A 20074-nucleotide genomic window follows, 5' to 3' on the forward strand; every position below is an offset into this window, starting at 1 on the left:
TAATGTACACACTAAGCTTATGTTAAACATAAAAATGATCTTACTAACTCTTACAAGGTTCGGTACCGCACCAGTTTGATGTACAGGGTAAGTGTGTTAAATTTTGTTATCGAGTTTCAACTACGGGTAATACATAGTCTGCTGGGAGAGAATCCACACAGGAATTCAAATAAAACTTCATTAAACAATCAGTGTATTTTCTTAAAATTTCTGAAAATCTTGCTTTAATTATAAAATTTGGAACCCTCCCTATTTAAAAGGAAAAAATAAAAAAAACAAATAACTAGTGAAAAATTGTAGATTTTTAAAATCAGGAGACTCTAAATAATTAAACAATGTGCAGAGGATCTGTTTTCACAGATTGCTCTAGAGATCAGATAATTAGAAGCAATGAGATGGTTAACTGAAGGAAGTATCAAAATTCCTAAAATGGAATAATTATATACAACAGCTGTTACAAGCTTGCTAAGGATGTGTTCTCTGTGTACTCACCTTGAATGTATAATCGGAGAGCATTATGGAAAAGAAGTAAAGAATAGAAGGAGAGGGAAAGGAGGAAGCTACAACTCCATTAGCTTGTATAAAACTCCGACGGACAATAAAAAAATGGCCTATTTTTTATGTAAGAAATGAGACTTCACATGAATCGCATGAATGTCTTTATCTTTGGCAGCCACAATATAATTTCATAGCTCCCTGCAATGCTCTCTAAACGGTAAAGCATGCCTTTTGATGTTATTTTTCAAAATGGTATGTTTTTTCATCATGGTGCTTCTGTTCTGAAATTTTGTTTCTGTGCAAGAAACCAAACTTTGAAATATGCCACATGATTGAATCAAAAATGCCACGAGAGATCACCTAATAGTAGTTCTTCCAAGAGATGATGCTCCGATTTCACTGTCAGTATTCTGCATCAATGATCATGCCAGTTTGTCAATCATTAACATATAAATATGGACATAAAGGGAATGGATGCTCTCATTAAACAAGACTCTATCATGCGGAAATCTGTGTCAATCCTTATCTTGATTAAATAGGTGATGTCATTTAAGAAGTGGGAGATAAACACAGTTTTTACATGGTATGGCCAAGTGAAATTTAACATGAAAGGATTTGTTCCCATCGTTTGACCGAGAATAACCATCAATCCAATTTAAACACTAAATCACTTTACTGAGCTTGGCAGGGGTATCTAGTTGATTAACCATCTACGAAACATATTTAAGCAATATATAACATGAAGTAAAAGGATTGGCATGTTGATTGTTGTTCAAATTGTGGCAATATATAATTATATTATTGGTTAAATCATTTTTTTTAATCCCACGTGTACAAGAGATACAAAGCATTCTTCATGCGCACAAATAATATTTGTCCTGTTTACTCAGTTTCTTTCCAGGAAAAACATAAAATAGATAAAATCAAGGAATGATACACCACTCATTTTAATAAATGCAAAACAACTTGAAATTAAAAATTATTTCTCAAAGGGGAAAAAATACAAGAAAGAAAATAAAAAATGCAGCTGTGTCATAAAAAATATTTAAAGTCAATTTAATGTGTCTCTAGTCAAAGGAATAGTGAAACAGTTTCAAGTATGCTAAACGTACTATATTCACAAATACAGACAAGCCGCAGGGCCGTCCACATCACAAATTGTTTTTATCTATCTTTAAATGAGTAATTTACCTGTGATTTAGGCGATGGGAATACATTCCAGAACCTAAGTGTTTCATCTCCAGCTCCAGTTACAATTGTCTGAAACAGTAAAACTCGTCACAAGCAGAAACACAGCATATAGATGATACGACAAAGAAATCATTTTCTTAATCATAGACAGAGTGATAGAGAGAGGAATAGGTTAATGAACTGAAATACCTGTCCATCTGGAGAAATGGCAAGATAAAGAACTCTGTATGTGTGGCCAGTAAGAGTGGCCAGCTGCATCAAAGGACCAAAATGATGGTAAAACAGGTTTGAATAAAGTAAAAATAAAAGAGATACAACTTATCACAGTAGATATTGTACCTTTGACATGGTGGGGTATCTCCAAACAATTATCTGGTTCTGGGAGTAACCATGTGTGCTTACGAGTTCATTGACATTTTTAGACCAGACAAGATTGCAAACCTGTCAAATATAAAGGTTGAACACCATTTTACTTGTGTTAAAAAATTGAAAAGGCAGAGCAGGAAGACTCTTTTATCCTACACTCAATATTTGAAGTTGTAAATGCCACAAGTTCTTAAAGTAATTTATAGGTCGAAAGAAACTTAAAGAATCTTACCTCGCAGCTATGAATGGTCAACTAAAATGACATTTAATTTAGGCATTTTTTTACAACTTTACAATAGAATAAGAAACTCTGAGCTGAAGCTATTTTCATTGTAATGTCTCAGTTTCTATACAATGATAGAGCAAATAATGATTTTACTGCTAGAACTGGATTTCTAAGGGTGAGGGGAGGTGGCTGCCTCCATGTAAGAGGAAACTCAAGTCAATTCTGAACTTAGGCTTGGGGTAGGGCAGGGGACAAATATACCCTTATCATACCTTCATTCATGCCTCCCAACCAATAATTACAATAGTAATATCAATCAGAACAATAATCAATCCATGTTCAACTAGGTACACTCCCAGAGTTATGGTGTAATAATAATCTTAGTTAGAGATGCTATAAAACTGTGCAAGCCTTTATCCAATGCTTAAGCTTTTAATAGAATTGATCTTTGACATAGTATTGGAGTTTCCTTGTCTAACTGGTCAGGGTTCAAATATTGTTACCCCCATCCTTTTAGATTAAGGTTGGATTTCATTATTTAGTAGTCTCATCATGCATTGTTCATATATCAAGCTTAAAGGGCTCTTAGGACATGTTATGATGTTAGAGATGTGATGGTCATTCATAGGCCTTCAACTAGTAGTCTAAGCTTTTAAGAGAGTTGATCCATTGCAAATAGTGAATGTTATAATTTGTCAGTCATCATAACCTATAGGCAGAAAATGATTAACCTCCTAGCTCTACCTCTTTCTTTTGGTAACTAATTATTCATCTACTATGCATTTAAGATGATTCTGCATTTCTAGGCTTTAAGCCCCTGTTACATTAAAAAAAAGATGTTATGACTTATTACCACTCAAAAAGAATTGGAAAAGAAAGCATGTCTACAAGAATAATCAAATCTTTATCTTTCAACATTAATCATAACAATTGCATTAACAGATTCGTGTTCCTCTTGAGGTCCAACATTGATGTACAAACTTTTCTAATCCTTTCTTAAACATCTTTATCTTTCTTCAATGGTGTATCATGAATCATTTTTCAAGTGCTATTTTATTCTTTGCATTTCATAGATTTTGGTTTAAGCAGTTTGTTGTTCTGTCCTAGTTTAAACGAGTTATCAAACTTACCCTTCACCAGATGGAACACATATTACAGCAACCAGTAAAAAAATTTGTAGTACCAACAAATAGCCATCCTCATATCAGAGAAATTATTGCAATGTAGTGAATTTGACATAAAAGTATAAACAGATTAAACACAAGTACTTTTACCTGACTTCCAGTGTCCATGCAGCTTAAGTGTGAGTTGGTGGTTGTATTCCAGAAACGTATGCATCGATCTGCAGTTCCTCCCCCAGATGCAAGAAGTCCATGAAGATGAGGAGACCATGCAATAGCTTTAACAGCTGCTGTATGCTCACAGTACTTCAGGACAGGCTGAGTTGAGTGTTGATTCCACACAAACAACTGCAAAAAAAAATTATTAGTACTTATCCAGAAGAAAAAAATAATTATAGTTCAGAAGAATGCTTAAGTTTGCACTTGCATACTCTGTTGTCATTTCCTCCAGATGCCAACTCACGGTTATCATAAGACCACTTCAGTCCACAAACCTTTAAAGAAACAAAAAGGAAAATCAATATCTTGCTGGATATTATGTACAGTGGAATAATTAGACAAGATGAAACTGTAGGAAATAAAAACAAGACTAACCTCTGATTTGTGCCCTGACAGTTTACTGACAAAATCTTCTTGTGCACGGATATCTCTTTGATAAATATTCTTATCCCTGCCACCAGAAGACAAAAGAGATGAACTCCAGGCCAAGGCTCCAACACGTAACCGATGACCCTCCATAGACCTTATCTTCTTGCAACGAGATGCATCCCAAATCTACATGAATAATAATTAGACCCAGGCATTGTTCAATTGGTGGATTAGTAACAGAGAACATAAAGGTAAATGGGAGGAAAAGTAAAATGAGCTAGCAAGTTTCATGGATGCACTGAGGAAGAAAATTCATGTTGTGATCGTGCAAAACAGTTAAGCAATCAACTTAGTTTTCTTGGGGAACTTAGTCTTAAGGAAAATGTGTAGAAGCGATTAGTCTTAAGGAAAATGTGTAGAAGCGATCCACTAGATATCAAACTTAAAATGAAACTGAGCCACCTATATCTCTCCAACCCCAATTTAGGTCAAGAACAAGTTTTTGTCACCCTTGGGAGCAAAGGAGTTGGACTATATAAAGGTAATTAGTATTCAATCAAGCAAGTAAATTAAGTTTATATATTTAAAGTCGAATGCATGACATGCTTATCAAGTATATCAATATCAAACTAATACAATTTGTCAAAAATGGAGCCTAATTGGCATAGAATCACTATCATAAAAAGGCTATATTTCCTAGAGCTAGTATAACCTCAGTCAAAAAAATAAAAATACAGGTTATACAAGTAAGAGACAAACTGGCATACTTAATTAACCCATTTAACAAATGATTTACTGACAAAAGCGCAAGCACAATCCACAGTAGCTGTCTGTGACACCAACCCTATAAAGCACAGGCACCACACATGGCGCAGAGACATTGGTAATGTCCTATTATATGTAATGATTTATAACAGTGTTAAAGTGATCAATTACTGTAAAGATGGGAGGAAAAGTTATAAATTAATTGAAGCCAAACTGCCCAAACGAAACATCTATAGCACAAAATAACAAAGCAATGGAAATAGGGGTGTCTAAAACAAAAACAGAGCAAGCCACCAGAAAGCAGTGGAGGTCGAGATGAGAACCTAAGAGGAAGTCAAGAGCCAAATCTCACACCATAGGCAAAGTGGGAAGCCAAACTTAAACACCAGAATGGAAAATAGAGAAGGTGTATGTGACAAGATTTTGTGCAATCTATCTTTCTGTTTTCTAATAGTTTGAAACCTGGTTTAAAAATTTCTAAAATAAAAGTTGGATATGCTGTAGCCGTGTCCTTTATTCTTTTTACTGAAGCGGTGTCAGCAGTGTCTGAGCTATGTCTACAAGTTTCCAAGCCCAAAAATAAATATCTTTTTAATCTAAAACTGTGTTTGACAAGTGTCAGTGTCCAACATTACATGTAGAAATACCTGCATACTGCAGTTTCTGCTCTTCTTACTTAGCACAGAACTCCCATTCTTAGTGGAACCTCTACACCTCCATCAGCTTGGCTTCTACTTCACATCATTAGTATCACAGTTTTGAAGGCCCTTTTTAACCCACAGGGGTTGACACAAGTGCATGAGTCCGGTACACAGATAGAGTGTGAGAAACATAACTCACCTCCCCCCCAAAGTTTATCAACCTAACTTTAGGAGTATATATTGACAATAAAACACAATATGACACGACACAAAACGACAAGGTTTTGGAATGGCACAAATATACATATGAACTAAAGCATTTATAAGGTATTTAAGTGTATCTGCTTCTTAAAAATGAAAGCAAAGGGAATGATATGCCCCGAAGAAAGCATAATGAAGTGAATGGAGGGGAGGGGCACAAAAATGATAAACACTGAAATTTTCGAACCTTCCAATTTTAAACACCATCAGTAAAATTACAATAAAATAATGGAAAAATAGTACAGAAAATCTTTATCTTTTATTATAAGTTCAACCTAATCCCAAACAAACATATCTACACTCTTATTATTTATCTGAGATGAATCATGTCATTAAAGAAAAAATCAACAGATTATTTTCCATGATATTGCATTCCTTAATGACTATTAAAATAACTCCATTCCATTCTGGATGATCTAGACAGATAAACCACTAGTGACATGCAATTGGATACTCGTTTGCTGAAAGCTAAGAATCCAACCAGGAAGCGCTCTGTCCCCTGGAACACTCAGTTCACCTACAGAATGTCAAGCAACTAATTGATTACCCTTAGAAGCTATCTTCAATTGCTTCCCATATACTCGAGCATTTAATAATTAAATACTAGCCATTTTTTTCTCTCCAACCAAAATGAAGGACCGCATCGTCATCTTGACAGTTTAGCCCAATGCTGCCTTCTTTTTGACAACTTTCTTTAGGGCTTCAGGATCAGCAGAAGCTAATCAACCCCATAACAATAATGCTAAATGGTTACAGTGCTCCACTAGGAAGAAAGCTACCACGCGTCATTGCATTACTAGATACATATCAATTGCCATGACTTAAGCTTGCAGCACCATTTTTCACGATAGAAAGGATGGCAGTAAAACCTAACCCCCAAACACAGTTTAAAACAAAAAAACGTGGCCATTTGGGAACCCATGATACGAATCCGTAAATGAGAGACAGACGCGATCACAGCGTAAACTCTTACCTGAACTTTACCATTGCTAGTTCCAACAGCAAGGTGTGTACCACGTTGAGCCCAGCCTACCGAACAAACGAGGTCATCAATCCCCAAGTCACATAATTTAGTAACCTGCACGATCACATCAATACAGATGAAATCACAAAGACCATTCTTTTAATTTGCATAAACAGAAACTGAACAGCTCACATCAGAACCAAAGCGAAATTACAGTTCCTAAATCAAGCAAATCACCTTGCTGCTACAAGCATTCCATAGATAAACACAGTTACCCAGACCAACAGCCAAGACATTATGCGAAGACCAATCCACTAGATTCAGGTAAAAATCATCTTGCAGCGCCGGCGCATCCAGAACCTACTCCAAACACCAACACAAACTAACATCAGAATCTCCACAGACCACAAAAAAAAACCAAATTAAACTGAATTAAATCAAAATTCACCTTAAACGGCGACCTCGGAACCTTCCTGGGAGCCTTGACCGGGCCGTGATTAACTCCGGGTACGGAATCGTCGCACATGAACGGCGAGAGCGAGTGCATGGACTGGCGCGTCTCGGTCTTGTACCGGAAAATATTCCGGCTAGGGAGCGTCATGGGCGGCGAGGCCGTTTTCTGCGGCGTGAGGGGCGGCTCCAGACCGGCGGCATCGGGGCCGAAGAGGGCGGTGCGGAGGAGCGTGGTGTAGGCGCTGGAGCTATCGTCGCGGCCATCGGGAAGCGAGGCGATGTCGAAGAGCGCGAATTTAGAGGCAGATCTGCTGGGAATGAAGCGGTCGGAGTAGATTGTCCTGGAAGGCGACGTGTAGTGGTTGGAGTTTATGAGGCGGTCCACGTGGCGGAGAGTCGCCTCCGCAGATGCTCCGGAGGCGGCGGGCGGAGGAACAATGAGGCGGGCGGAGGAGCGGTCCATGACGATTCCGGTGTCGCGATCTGGGAAGGAAGTGGTGGCGAGGCTGTTAATATTTTCCCGGGAAAAAACCCAGTAAAAGGTTACAGCTGTTTTTTCCGTTTGTGCTCTTTTTATTTTTGAAGTGGCGTAGAGGCTTCGGTTTCCGTGCACGCTCACCGTGGATCGTGGACCCCTCTGTTTCCTCGCTCTGGCTCCACCACCGGACCCAATAACCCTCTCTTCTTATACACTTTTACATGCAAGCAATGGATATCACACACTCACTCTTTTTCCCTCTTTTCATATTTATACCAAAACTTTCTTAATCTCTTCTGTTACTTCACCGCTGTCACTTTTTCCCCCTCTTCATTCTTCTGCATGCTTTTTTATCAGATTAACGTTCTCCCCTCCTCCTTTACCATCACATTTTTCTTTTACTTTCATTTAATATCATTTAAAGAACCTCCTTTTCTTACTTTCAACTTTCTAATTCACTTTCCCAAACAATGTCTACTTAATTGTTAATTAAAGATTAAACTCATTCTATTCTTATTAAATGTACACAGAAACTTATAACATCTTCAAACTTAAAATATCTATATTTATCTTAGCAATTCATTATATATAATAACTTAGCTAAAAACAGCTGCCACGTGATGTGATAATAATTTTGTATTCTAAGGAATGATATGTTAATACTTTTACTAATGTAATACTTACTCATATCTATCTTTGTTGACAAAAACATAAATACCAAAAATATTTCTATTCTTTGGGTAACAAAAGAAAATTTGTATATTTTAATGCCAACTAGTATTTTTGAAACAATTAGAAAGTTTTATGTATATATATATTTAATCATAAAACAACTGTTACTTTTGTATCTATCCTTTTATAATTTCATGACGTTAATTTCAATTTGAGCTTCTCGTTTTATTAGCTGTTGGTTAGTAATATTATTTAACATAGTAAATAACGTTTTATGAACTCATCGTCTTCATATATACCCTCTTCTCTTTGTCCCTTGCTTGTGCTTATACTCTGTACTAGTAACGTAAATAGAATATAAAAAACACATAATTGAGTTTGGATATAAAATATTGAAAAAAATATATATTATTTACTGTAATTATTCCCAGTCTTCATTGTGGTTAAACAACGTTGTTTACATGAACTGAAAGGTGCTATATGCACTCATCATGCAAAGGTATCTCTGCTAAAAACAAAATTAAAGAAATAGCATGCGCAAATAAACACATCGAATTCTTTTACCAACTCATTTTCAGAGCAGGGTAGTTTCAGTTTTTTTTTTCATTAAAAAAAGTATTTTTCCAAAATTCAAATCTTTTAAAATATATCACATAATGTTACCTCTAAAAAACTACTTATTTCTTAATTTTAATTGAACATATCCTTAAATTTTAACACTACATTAATTATATACTTCACCCTTTTTAATTTGTAATTAAAATTATTCTGTTATTTGGTCTGTGCATGGATATGTAAAAATACTAAATTTAGATGCAATAATGAGTTTTTATTACAAATTATGAAAGATCAGACAACTGAAATGTATTTAAGATAAAATTTACTAATAGATCAAATTTGACCGGATTGACTCATGCAGTTAGTAAAAAAATTAATTACATTTAAATCAACTTAATCCAACTTCAGTTTAATTGAACTGGGTTGTTACCAAGTTGGTGTATATTATTTATATTTAAGTTGAATATATTTATAAATATATAATAAATTTGGACATCTTAGAACAGAATTGAATAGAGAATAAAAGGTATATTTTTAGATGTAGTTTATAGCAAGCATCATAGGTTTAGGTGAAAAAACAATTGATTAACTTGATGTGGAAGGCAAAAGCTATAAAGAGAGTTAAGAATTGTTCACATATCACATGGGATTTATTAAAGTTTGGTATATAAATTGATTGAAGACGTAGTTGTATTTAAAGCACGCTGTATAAGAAAATAAGAAATCGATAGATACATAGACATGATGTGAAATGAATGATGATGAGGAATGTGGAATAAGGCACAGATCCGTATGGTGTTTTCACGTGATATATTTCGTAAGTAAAATTCTTCTTCTTGTTTAAGTCGGAGGCACGTAATCATACCCCATCTGGTAACTTTTTTTTTAATGTTTATGGCAAACAACTCACCTTAAAAAAATATCATAAATGAATGAATATTTGTTTAAAGAACACTGTTTCACATTTAGGATAATGTTTGAAACAAATAATAATAATACTTACCCTTATTGATTTTATAAATGGAAAATATAATTGGTATTTTGGTAGCAGCAGCAAAGTATGTGGTATTGAGAAAGAAAATATAAAATACTGAGAACGAAAATGGCATCATGGTTAGGAGCAGACAGCCATTGCTCAAGTACAGCCCAAGCTGCAAGAAAACAACAAGCTCTACCCTACTACCTTCCAAGATTTCAAACAGATACTCTCTATTTTCTATTTCTATATACCAAATTAATCAGATTTAGATCTTTTTTTGGCCTTTTTTTCAAGATCAGATTGGATCTTTCATGTAACATGAATGCTAGTAAGAATTTATAAACATAAAAAAAAAAATTAAACATTTTTTTATTCATTTTTTGTTTTTAAATTGGAAATAAGATCAACTTTACTCTAAAATTAACACAATTTTCAATAATCAAGACGTTCTTTCTAGAACTTTTTGTTGGTTAAAATTTATTGGAAATATCATTTCTTTTAGTGAATCTCACCTTTAAATAAGGAAAAATACGCATTAAATACAATGAAAGATTTCCAGACAAAGTTATAGTTTTTAATAAATTTTATTCAATAATAAAAATATGTTTAAAAAAGGTGTAGTTATTAGTTAACTTTCTTTTAAAAAAAAATACGAATTTAACTTTTGTGTATACGCAAAATAAAACTGTAAGTTTAAATTTCATCCGATGCGAGATGTGTAAAGTGCTGGTTTGGTAGTTTTAAGTAAATACATTTCTTAAATTGGAATAATGTTTGTCTTGATTACTATCTTACAAGATTAGCATCTTATTCCTTTAACTTTAATTTGGATTTTATATTGGTGTTCTAGCTTTTTAACTTTATATAATTTTGTTAATGAACTTTTCATTTCGTGTGACATTGGTTAATCACTTAAAGCACTTGGTTCTTCTAACAATAATAACTTAACTTATTCCAAATATAACAAATATAAAGTATAAAAACATTGTCCAAAATGACCACATTGGTGTTCTAACTTATTCTGGATACAAAGTCACGCGACCCACAACCCATACAACATCTTCCTTAACCATACCAACTGCCATGGTAGCATAGCACATGTCATGGCCACCAAACCCTCCCTTCACCACCAACACACATAATTATTGTTTCACCTCCATCAGCAACCCAAATTCTCAATCATAACTCACACCTTATTAACTTCCCTATGATTAAATAATAACATCATAAACACTTAGGTTTTGTCCTTTGTTTAATTTGGACATTCAAGAGTTGAATACCAAAATGATTAATTAATATCAATTTTGCAAAAAAGTATAAAATCTTTTATGCGAGATCAGAAAAGGAAAGTACCAGTCATCAAGTGAGACGTGAAAAACAAGATATGTGGAGATTTTTTTGTTTGATCCCGCGCGCTACACATGCGTATGCAGCATATATGTTGATGAGTAAATAAAATTACTTATAATAATAATTTTTCATGATTCTAAATATTTGACGAATGGGAGAAATTCTCATTGTGGCAACTGTGCCAGCATGTGTGTGTGTGAGAATTAACTTCATGGGTGAAATTTGAAGTTTGCTAAACTAAGAGAATGGACAAATATTTGTGGGAAATTGATGACAAAAGCGTGGAGTTGAAATGAAGTAAATAAAAGGTTGATTCGATGTGTGGTTTTTAACTGAAGTTGACCTGGGTGGAATAAGTTAGTCCTACGCCCCAGTTGGTGGGAGCAGCATTCCAAGCTATTATAGTCTCCTTGGTAGTGTAAGAAGTAGCCTTAAACGAAAGAGATTGACCACTCAAAGTTGCAAATGCTTGGTAAGAAGCACCCCAATTGTGGCTCATGCTGATCCACTCAGGTCCACTTCCTTTCACCCACATGTTCGCAATGTCTCCTCCTCCTCCCACATTCATCACATACACAAGTAACCAATACCCATTTCCTTGGAAAGAGAATCGTAGCCCCGAACTCTTCACGCAAGCCACTCTGATCAATTATTCACATAATCAGAGCTACATCTTCACTAATACCATAATTAAGAATACAATCAAGGAATTTAACATACTAATCTTTATTCTGTAAACAACTAAACCATTAATTACCTGCGGTACATAACAGGAACGATTCCAGCTTTCCACTGTGCAATTTTCATGAAAGCGGGCTTGGACATGTCAAAATGTGAACGGGGTGGGTTGCACCACCCTCCGTTATCAGAGGGTTCGGCCCAATTAGGAGGGCAAATATTGGTGGCAGTCACTGTGGTGGAAACCACATTGGAGAAGCATGCACTAGATTGGACACACTTTATCTCGTAACATGTTCCACATGCATATCCATCGTTGAACAATGTCGAGCTCAAAGCAGCTGTGTCTGTCCCATAACCGTTTATCAACAAATTTCCATATCCACATGCTCCTCCTTCAATTAATTATCAACTCATTTGGTTAGTGTAAAGTGCATATGTTTCATTTAACTATAAAATGGTTTATCGTATTAATCAATTTTGGTAACATACCCATGGTGGCAGAAGCACTCTCGTCACCATAAAATGTGGCATGGGCTGGTATCCATTCACTAGCCTGAAATGAAGCCGCTACTGTTGCTGGCTTTCCCATGATTACGAATATCGAAATCAACAAGAAGCTACAATGTTGAAGAGACACAGCCATTGGTGAATTTGTGTTGTTTCCTCTAGGAGAATGATTTGTGCATGGTAAGGGGTTTGTACATGTATGCTTATATAAAACGACCACTGGACCAATTCTAGTACCACGTAGCTCATTCAAATAAATTTGTCTTCGTGATCCCCACGAACTCTAATCTCTCAAGTCAAACACTGTATATATATATTGTTACTCTTCTTTTCTTCCTTTCAAACAATATTGCAACCCAATGATGTAGGAAGGAATATTTATATTCAATATCATTACGTAAGTGAAAAACGTGCCAACATGTTTCTTATGTGTTGTCCTTCATCCACCAACCACCAGTTACAAAATTCATTCATTTTCATAATAATCATTTCTTCAAGTCCACACTTTGGACTAAAACCGCGCACCAATACTAGAGAAACCTAAGTGATGGTGGTTCACGATGTTAAATTAGGGGGAACGTTACTTAATTGATATCTAAATTATAAAAAGTTAACTTAGTTCCACATATTTTTTGTTATTAGAAAAATATTAAACACATATATACAGAAATAATTTGTATTGGATTAAAATCAAGATTTCTTTAAACAAGATGGGAATAACTTTAGTCTAAACAAGAGATCAGTTAATTTTCTCTTTTAAAATCTAAGGTTTGAGTTTATAAGTTCCTAATGAATTTTTTAATAGTATTAAAATTTAGTTTATAATTTTTTATTACTAATAAAACTATTTTAAATATTAATAAATTACTGCGTCAAAGCGTCCAAGTTTTAAATAAAACTTGAATCGCACAAAACTGGATAGATATAATGTGCACCTAATTATTAACCCTGTGTCCATTATACTATTTTTTTTTTCACAAGTGTAATTCTTCTATTAATTATATATACAATTTCTATTATTATTATTATATATTATATATTATAAATTATAGTCAATTATAATATTTTTTGCACAAGTGTAAATTATATATTATAAAAAATTGTTTACAAATGATTTTAAAATATTTTATTTTATTTTAATATAAAAAAGGTTTTTATATGAAGAAAAAAGTACTTGTGGATCTCAAAATTGTTAAAAAAGAAAAATTATAACTTAGAGATTTTCAAATGCAAAAAAAAAAGTCTAATCTTTTTTACAAATATTAGTATTGTTTCAAACACAACTTATTATGAAAAAAAAAAAAAAACTCTTTTCTAAAAAAAAGTTGAAATCTTAAGATTTCATTTCACTTGTCTGATGGTTTTGGTTGTGAATAGATTTTCTTTGAGAATAAAAACAAAAAAACATACAAAGAAGACAACCAGGTCCAAACTCTTTTCAAAACATTAATCTTGTTTCTTCATTTTTTTTAAACTAAGAACCAATTTTTTTTATACAAGTTCTACTGTCTCTTTAAATTTTAAAGAGTACTTTCATCTTTATCGGGAGAATGATAAATTCTAAAACATATATTAGTAATATTCATTTTAGAATGACATAAAAAAATTTAATTTTCGTTTAAGATAATGATATTTTTTAGTTTCTATATGACTCAGAAGTTACTTTGGTTTCATATTTTTCAGGGTTAATATTGACTTTGAAAATAAAATAAAGTTCAATTTTGTAATTATAAAATTTGAAACATTATTTTATTAAAAAAAATAATGTTTAATTCAGTTACTGTGGTTTCATATTTTCAGGGTTAATATTGACTTTGAAAATAAAATAAAGTTCAATTTTGTAATTATAAAATTTGAAACATTATTTTATTAAAAAAAAATAATGTTTAATTCAGTTACTGTGGTTTCATGTTTTCAGGGTTAATATTGACTTTGAAAATAAAATAAAGTTCAATTTTGTAATTATAAAACTTGAAACATTATTTTATTAAAAAAAATAATGTTTAATTCAGTTACTGTGGTTCCATATTTTTCAGGGTTAATATTGACTTTGAAATAAAATAAAGTTCAATTTTGTAATTATAAAATTTGAAACATTATTTTAATAAAAATAATGTTTAATTCAGTTACTGTGGTTTCATATTTTTCAGGGTTAATATTGACTTTGAAAATAAAATAAAGTTTAATTTTGTAATTATAAAATTTGAAACATTATTTTATTAAAAAAATAGTGTTTAATTAGGTTTCATATTTTCAGGGTTAATATTGACTTTGAAAATAAAATAAAGTTTAATTTTGTAATTATAAAATTTGAAACATTATTTGTTTAATTCACGTATGCTTATTTTTTATTGGTTAAAAATAAAAACAGACTAATATCCTTAGAAAATTTAAGGTATTGTATCTATGAAGCTCAGACACTTCTCTTAAATGGCGTGTCGGTGTTCGATACTCGTATCGGACACTGACACTCATATCGAACACCGACACTCGTATGACACCTATAAGACACGTTTTCATGAAGTGTCCAATTCAAAAAATATTTGTTAGATTTCTAAGAATTCTAGTACGATTCTAACACAATTTTAAAAAGGAAAAATACATTAATTTTTTAAAAATTCAAACTTTATTGTATAAATTGTTATTATGATTATAAAAGTAAGAAAAAAATCCTTGTGAATCAATCATAAAAAACATGTTTCTGTTACAAAAAATAATCTGAAATATACTTGTGCACATTAATTATTATTGTCAATTTATATAATTCATAATTACATAGTATATAGATTTGTGTCCCATGTCAATTTATATAATTCATAATTATGTATCATGTCAAGATTTATGTCCCATATCCTACATTTTAAAGATTTTATAGTTTAAAGATTTTACAGTTTAGAAAGCTCTTTCAATCTCAAACTTTTGTATTGAAAGAATGCAAGAAATAATATTATGTGTTAGCTTTAATTGCGTAAATATTGTCAATTTTCCTTGCTATTGTTTATATTCCTGGGGATGTGGGATGCAAAGGGCGTGGCCTCAGTAGTAGAAGGAAAATTTTGCACAAGTGTGAAACAGAAATCCTTAAGTACACACATTATTCTAAGTTAGTCTTATCGATGGTGTTAAGCACCCTCATCACTCAACTCTTGAGTAAAGACAATCCAGTGTATGCTATACAATGTCCATATTACTTACAAGTATACAAACACCATATACTTACAAGTACGATGGTGGCACATAGAATTGAGATGACACCAGTTGTGTGTGACAGTGATAACATGACTTCCAAGACCATTTTCTCTGTCACTCTCCCAAGAACTTCTATTATTGATCACCACCCATTGCTGGAACAATAAATATGATTTCAAGCATACCTGTATGTAGGCATTATCAGGTGTCATCATCATAGATTATCTTGGCAGATTTCTAACTAGATAGTAAACAAAATTAAATATTATATTGCTACATATGCAGAAAATATACGTAATCATAGAGTAAGCAAGCAGAGAGATTCAAGAGGAATGTACCTCTACTTAGGCATTACTTCCTTCTGGTAATGTAATCAATCTTGTAGTTGAATCATATTCCATTGCAGTGCCACAGCTGAGGCAAAATGTTGGCATGCAATTGTTAAGTTAATGGCGTAGTATAAATAATATAAGAAATTGAATCACATGAAGCAACGATGGTTAGTTAATTAGCTGTATTTACATACTTGGAGCATTTGACAGTGTTTGTGGAACCACCATTTGAAATTGACAGTATAGTCCCAAAGAAAGAGGTATTTTCAGTACCACAGTTCGGACAGGCACCCTATAGAAATCAAATGTCAGTAATATGTAGTAATTAAATATAACCTACAAGAGACTCTCAGGAAAATTGTACCTTTAAAATCACAAAGTCTTTTACAATGGCATTTGTCAGTGTCAAAGCTATCCACACAATGAGGGGAACCGCAGCAAACCATGTGAAAATGAAACTAAAAGGTTCCGGCAGCTGCACTCAACAACAATTCATAATATCTGTTATAATTGCATTAATTGTAAATGTTGTTAGTGTCAATGAAACTTTCATCATCTAAGCTTTTTGATTTCAGTGTCCCCTCCTCACTGATTTCTCAATAGAAGAAACTTGATCCATGGACAATCCATATTCCAAACTAGTTATGCTGACTTCTTCAGGGATTCTGGCCAGGTAATGGACTTATAAAGAGCAATATGGTCAATTGGTAATCATTTACCACAACATTATGAAGCCAACAAACACATTACAAAGTACTTCTATCATATATTACTTGATTTCATTTTTTGTTTGACTACAAAGATTTTGGATCATCTAAACTCTAAAGTGTACCAGCTTAGACTTTACAGAGCAAACTGCAAGATTGTAACTATTTTTGAGAAAATTGAATGAGTTTCTACAAATCAATGAACTGTTATCATGTTGCTTGGTGTACTTCATAAAAAAAATTAGAAACCACTGTTTTTTCTTTTACATAGGCCATCTACTCTGCGCTTTGCTCTCTGAAGTTCACTCTGCATTTTAGACCATATATTTTTTTCTAACCAGAAGATATAATAAACATTCTAATAATATACAATCAAACATAATTCCTGGAAATAAGGGAATAAAAGAAAAGACTGTAAGAATGAAATTACTGCCGGATACTATGACATTCTGGAATCAAACTGCATCCAAATGACCAGTTTTGGAATGGAAGATAGAAGATAAAAATGAGGGGAACATACCTCTAGCAGATATGTGATCTCAAATCCAGTCAGATCATCAAGGAAGAAGAACCTAATGTATTAGAGGGAAAAGAATTAAAATTGAATATAAGCATCTTGCATCTTGAACTAAAATTTTCGGTAAATACATCATGAACCCATTACTCAAATAAAAATTATAAAGAAAGCTACTTACAGTCCTAATGCAATCACTGTAGCTGGGACATTCAGCAGGAGCATCTTTAAATAATCAACCGATAGGTCACTGTAAACCTATAAATGGACTGTAATTAGTAAAGAATAAAGATTAAAAATCTCAGATCCAAGAATTCATGAATCCAAAATGGTTTGATCAAATCCTAAAGCTGAATTCTAATGACTAAGAAAGAAGCATTTGATTTGACATGTAAAGGTCATCCTATATCTCTTGTCAGTACTTTTTATGATACAACTGATCTTAGTAGTTTATACTCGAATTTAAAAACAAATCTCTCTTTATAATGAAATAAGGAAAATTAATTACTCTTTCCTTTGTTTAATAATTGCAATAATGATCTAATCAAAGAGAAACTATACATACAACCACAACCGACAAGCAAAACTAAACTCAAAGAATAGATTACAGATTAGCACGCACCTTTCTACTACGAAGACTGCACCTTGGACCCTCAGCCACAATTTCACTCCCTTCAATCTGGAAAACAACTATGAGATCAGTAAATAATACCAGAAGGAGGAGATGTTCAGCTACTAAAGTAATTCCAATTGCATTCCCTAATTTCAGTGATCAATGCACAAGTGTTATTTCATTTAGTATGAAAGCTTTCCAAAATGACACCCATGTGATAAAAAAATTCATGAACTGCTGTACTGGTTCTCCCTTTATTTGAACTTGTGATATAGTATCAACCCTAAGTTCTTAACCATTGATATGATCTGGACGACATACTTTTACTTCTTTTTTCCTTCAATTATCAGGGAGATGATGATGATGTTACACATGTTCATAGATGCACCGTCTGCTACAAAAAGACTTTCAAATTTTGATCGATGAAAAAAATTATAGCAAACCTTTAGCCTCAGTTTCAACTCATCAAACTCTTTGTCATTCATAATTGGTTTTCCAGACACATAGGCCATAGAAGCTTCCAGGAATTTTTGCTCATCAGAACCTGACAATCAACCAACAAAGACACTTCAAAATAGAGTTACCCGTTTTAACACAAATTCAATGATAACAACAGCTTCAGCTACTGTGAGCGAAGTTGTCTCATACTTAGCATGACAACGCTGCTTCCTTCCCACATGAGTTCTTCCTTAAGATTATCAAATTCTTCATTAGACATGATAGCCTTTCCCTCATAATAGAATGCCTGTCGAATAGAGAAAAAAAAGAAAACAATTAAAAAAATTAATTCACATACACAAAAGTTAATTTCTGTTTTCTGTTCAATCATCGCTGATCACACGTAAAACATATAACCAAACTTAGAACTTGTGGGGCCATACTTGTAGCGCTTGAAGAAAGTCCTGCTCAAGTTCACCAATTGATTTCTTCTCTTTTTTGTCTATGCTACAATAAGGGAGGATTTTACTATCAACAGTATTTGCATCATCTTCAAAGTCACCAACCCTGCCTGAAAAAAAAAGAACAAGTGGGCAGAGAGAGAAGGTGTTGTTAGAAGATGAGAAAGGAATGATGAGTTTTTAGAGATGATGTATTGTGGAGACCTTGTTGATCTGCAGTGGCCTTAGGAGAAAGTAGAAATAGCCTGCGGCGGAGGCATAAGTGGCGTCCATTGAAGTGAATGAGGTGGATACCAGAAGGAGAAGAAGAAGACAAGGAAGAGATTGGTGTCAAGGGTGCAGTGCATGGACGAGGGAGTGTTAACATGAAGGCTAGTTTACTAGCCGTGAACATGGTGATGGTGGTTGTTGTGAATCAAAGTAGTGCAGTGTAGCTGGGAAAGTTGAAAGAAAGTGGTGGTGTTTGTTTTGTTTGGAGGGAAAGGAGGATTATGGAAGAGTGAAGAGAGGTGGAAGATAAGGTAACTGGAACGTGTGGAGGGAAATGCAACGGCTTATTCCCCTTCCTTCCTTCTCTTCGCTAATAGACAACCTCATCATATCGCTTACTACGTTTGTTTCTTACATGTCTGTGATTACGTGTTCTTTAAAAATCTGCTGTGGGCACCCTCATCTGTTGCGTTGGCTTCACTATCGCCACGGCTTTTACCCTCTCACGTAGCAAAGGAGAGGCCCACATCAAATGCAACAATCATCTTATTGGTTTATAAAAAGAATTGAAAAATGTAATATTTAAAAAATTATTTAGAAGGAGAAAAATAAAAATTTCTCTTTAACCCACGGAGAAAAATATAGGTTAACAGCATATAAGAAAAAATATTCATATTTTACACTTATATAATAATTTGTATTAAAAAATATGATTAAAATAATAATTTATTGAGTTATTAAGTGAGAAGAATTCTTTAAGTGAACAATATAGACACTCAACCACAAAATTCAAATGTCATAAGGAAGAATAGTCATCTTTAATATATCATAAGTGAATTAGAGCAATTCCTTTAATGCATATTGATCAACACATATTTTGGTTTCCACTTATGCCTCACCATTCAATAACCACCATTTCTACTTCTCATGTCAATTTTTTTTTTTTTTAATATTAGTCGATATTATTACGGACCTAGTTGCAATTATATTTTTTCATGTATATACACCGTATACTTTATTTTTTATTAGTATTTTAAATTACATGTGTTTAACATAAAGATTAAACTTAAACTGTAAATGATAGTTTATTATATGAATATTTTCCTCTACACATTTACTAAAGCAATTAAGGAATGCTTCTAGTTTCCAAAATCCTCTAAATCAGCAATGCAAACAAATGCTTCCAAAATTTTAATTACAGAAATTAATTTTTAAAATTATTTGAAGAACAAAATAAGTAATAGTTCATAAACGAACTCTAATTTCCAAAATTTTCGATATTGATCAACCACGGCTTAATCATTTTGTTCC

At 33.1% G+C, this 20074-nt stretch overlaps 3 protein-coding genes across 4 annotated transcripts; all 3 read right to left on the reverse strand.

Moving 5' to 3' along the window:
* Positions 1–404: 404 nt before the first annotated feature.
* LOC137807995 (B-type cell cycle switch protein ccs52A) lies at positions 405–7884 on the reverse strand. 2 transcript variants are annotated; one of them, XM_068608885.1, is made up of 10 exons: positions 7070–7884; positions 6859–6981; positions 6631–6735; positions 3997–4176; positions 3834–3896; positions 3556–3750; positions 2029–2130; positions 1879–1941; positions 1690–1758; positions 405–908 (listed from the first exon to the last, which is right to left on the reverse strand). In XM_068608885.1, exons 1-10 carry the CDS (start codon positions 7535–7537, stop codon positions 855–857), a joined length of 1422 nt encoding a protein of 473 aa, XP_068464986.1. In that variant the 5' UTR covers positions 7538–7884; the 3' UTR covers positions 405–854. The 2 variants fall into 2 exon arrangements, with proteins under 2 accessions (XP_068464986.1, XP_090155736.1); XM_090299610.1 differs by having other exon boundaries at positions 5403–6735; positions 7070–7795.
* A 3248-nt stretch (positions 7885–11132) lies between these two features.
* On the reverse strand, positions 11133–12455 carry LOC137807996 (putative expansin-A30). The gene is made up of 3 exons (XM_068608886.2): positions 12282–12455; positions 11869–12184; positions 11133–11752 (listed from the first exon to the last, which is right to left on the reverse strand). Exons 1-3 carry the CDS (start codon positions 12433–12435, stop codon positions 11440–11442), a joined length of 783 nt encoding a protein of 260 aa, XP_068464987.1. The 5' UTR covers positions 12436–12455; the 3' UTR covers positions 11133–11439.
* Positions 12456–15339: 2884 nt separating this feature from the next.
* LOC137807997 (PGR5-like protein 1A, chloroplastic) lies at positions 15340–19233 on the reverse strand. The gene is made up of 11 exons (XM_068608887.2): positions 18758–19233; positions 18536–18663; positions 18303–18399; positions 18098–18198; positions 17664–17720; positions 17223–17299; positions 17048–17099; positions 16185–16295; positions 16015–16112; positions 15827–15902; positions 15340–15673 (listed from the first exon to the last, which is right to left on the reverse strand). The coding sequence occupies exons 1-10, from the start codon at positions 18945–18947 to the stop codon at positions 15833–15835; spliced, it is 981 nt and encodes a 326-aa protein (XP_068464988.1). The 5' UTR covers positions 18948–19233; the 3' UTR covers positions 15340–15673; positions 15827–15832.
* Positions 19234–20074: the final 841 nt, after the last annotated feature.

The sequence above is a fragment of the Phaseolus vulgaris genome, chromosome 3 (assembly GCF_051622355.1).
Source record: "Phaseolus vulgaris cultivar YP4 chromosome 3, ASM5162235v1, whole genome shotgun sequence".
In the NCBI taxonomy this organism is placed as follows: Eukaryota; Viridiplantae; Streptophyta; class Magnoliopsida; order Fabales; family Fabaceae; genus Phaseolus; species Phaseolus vulgaris.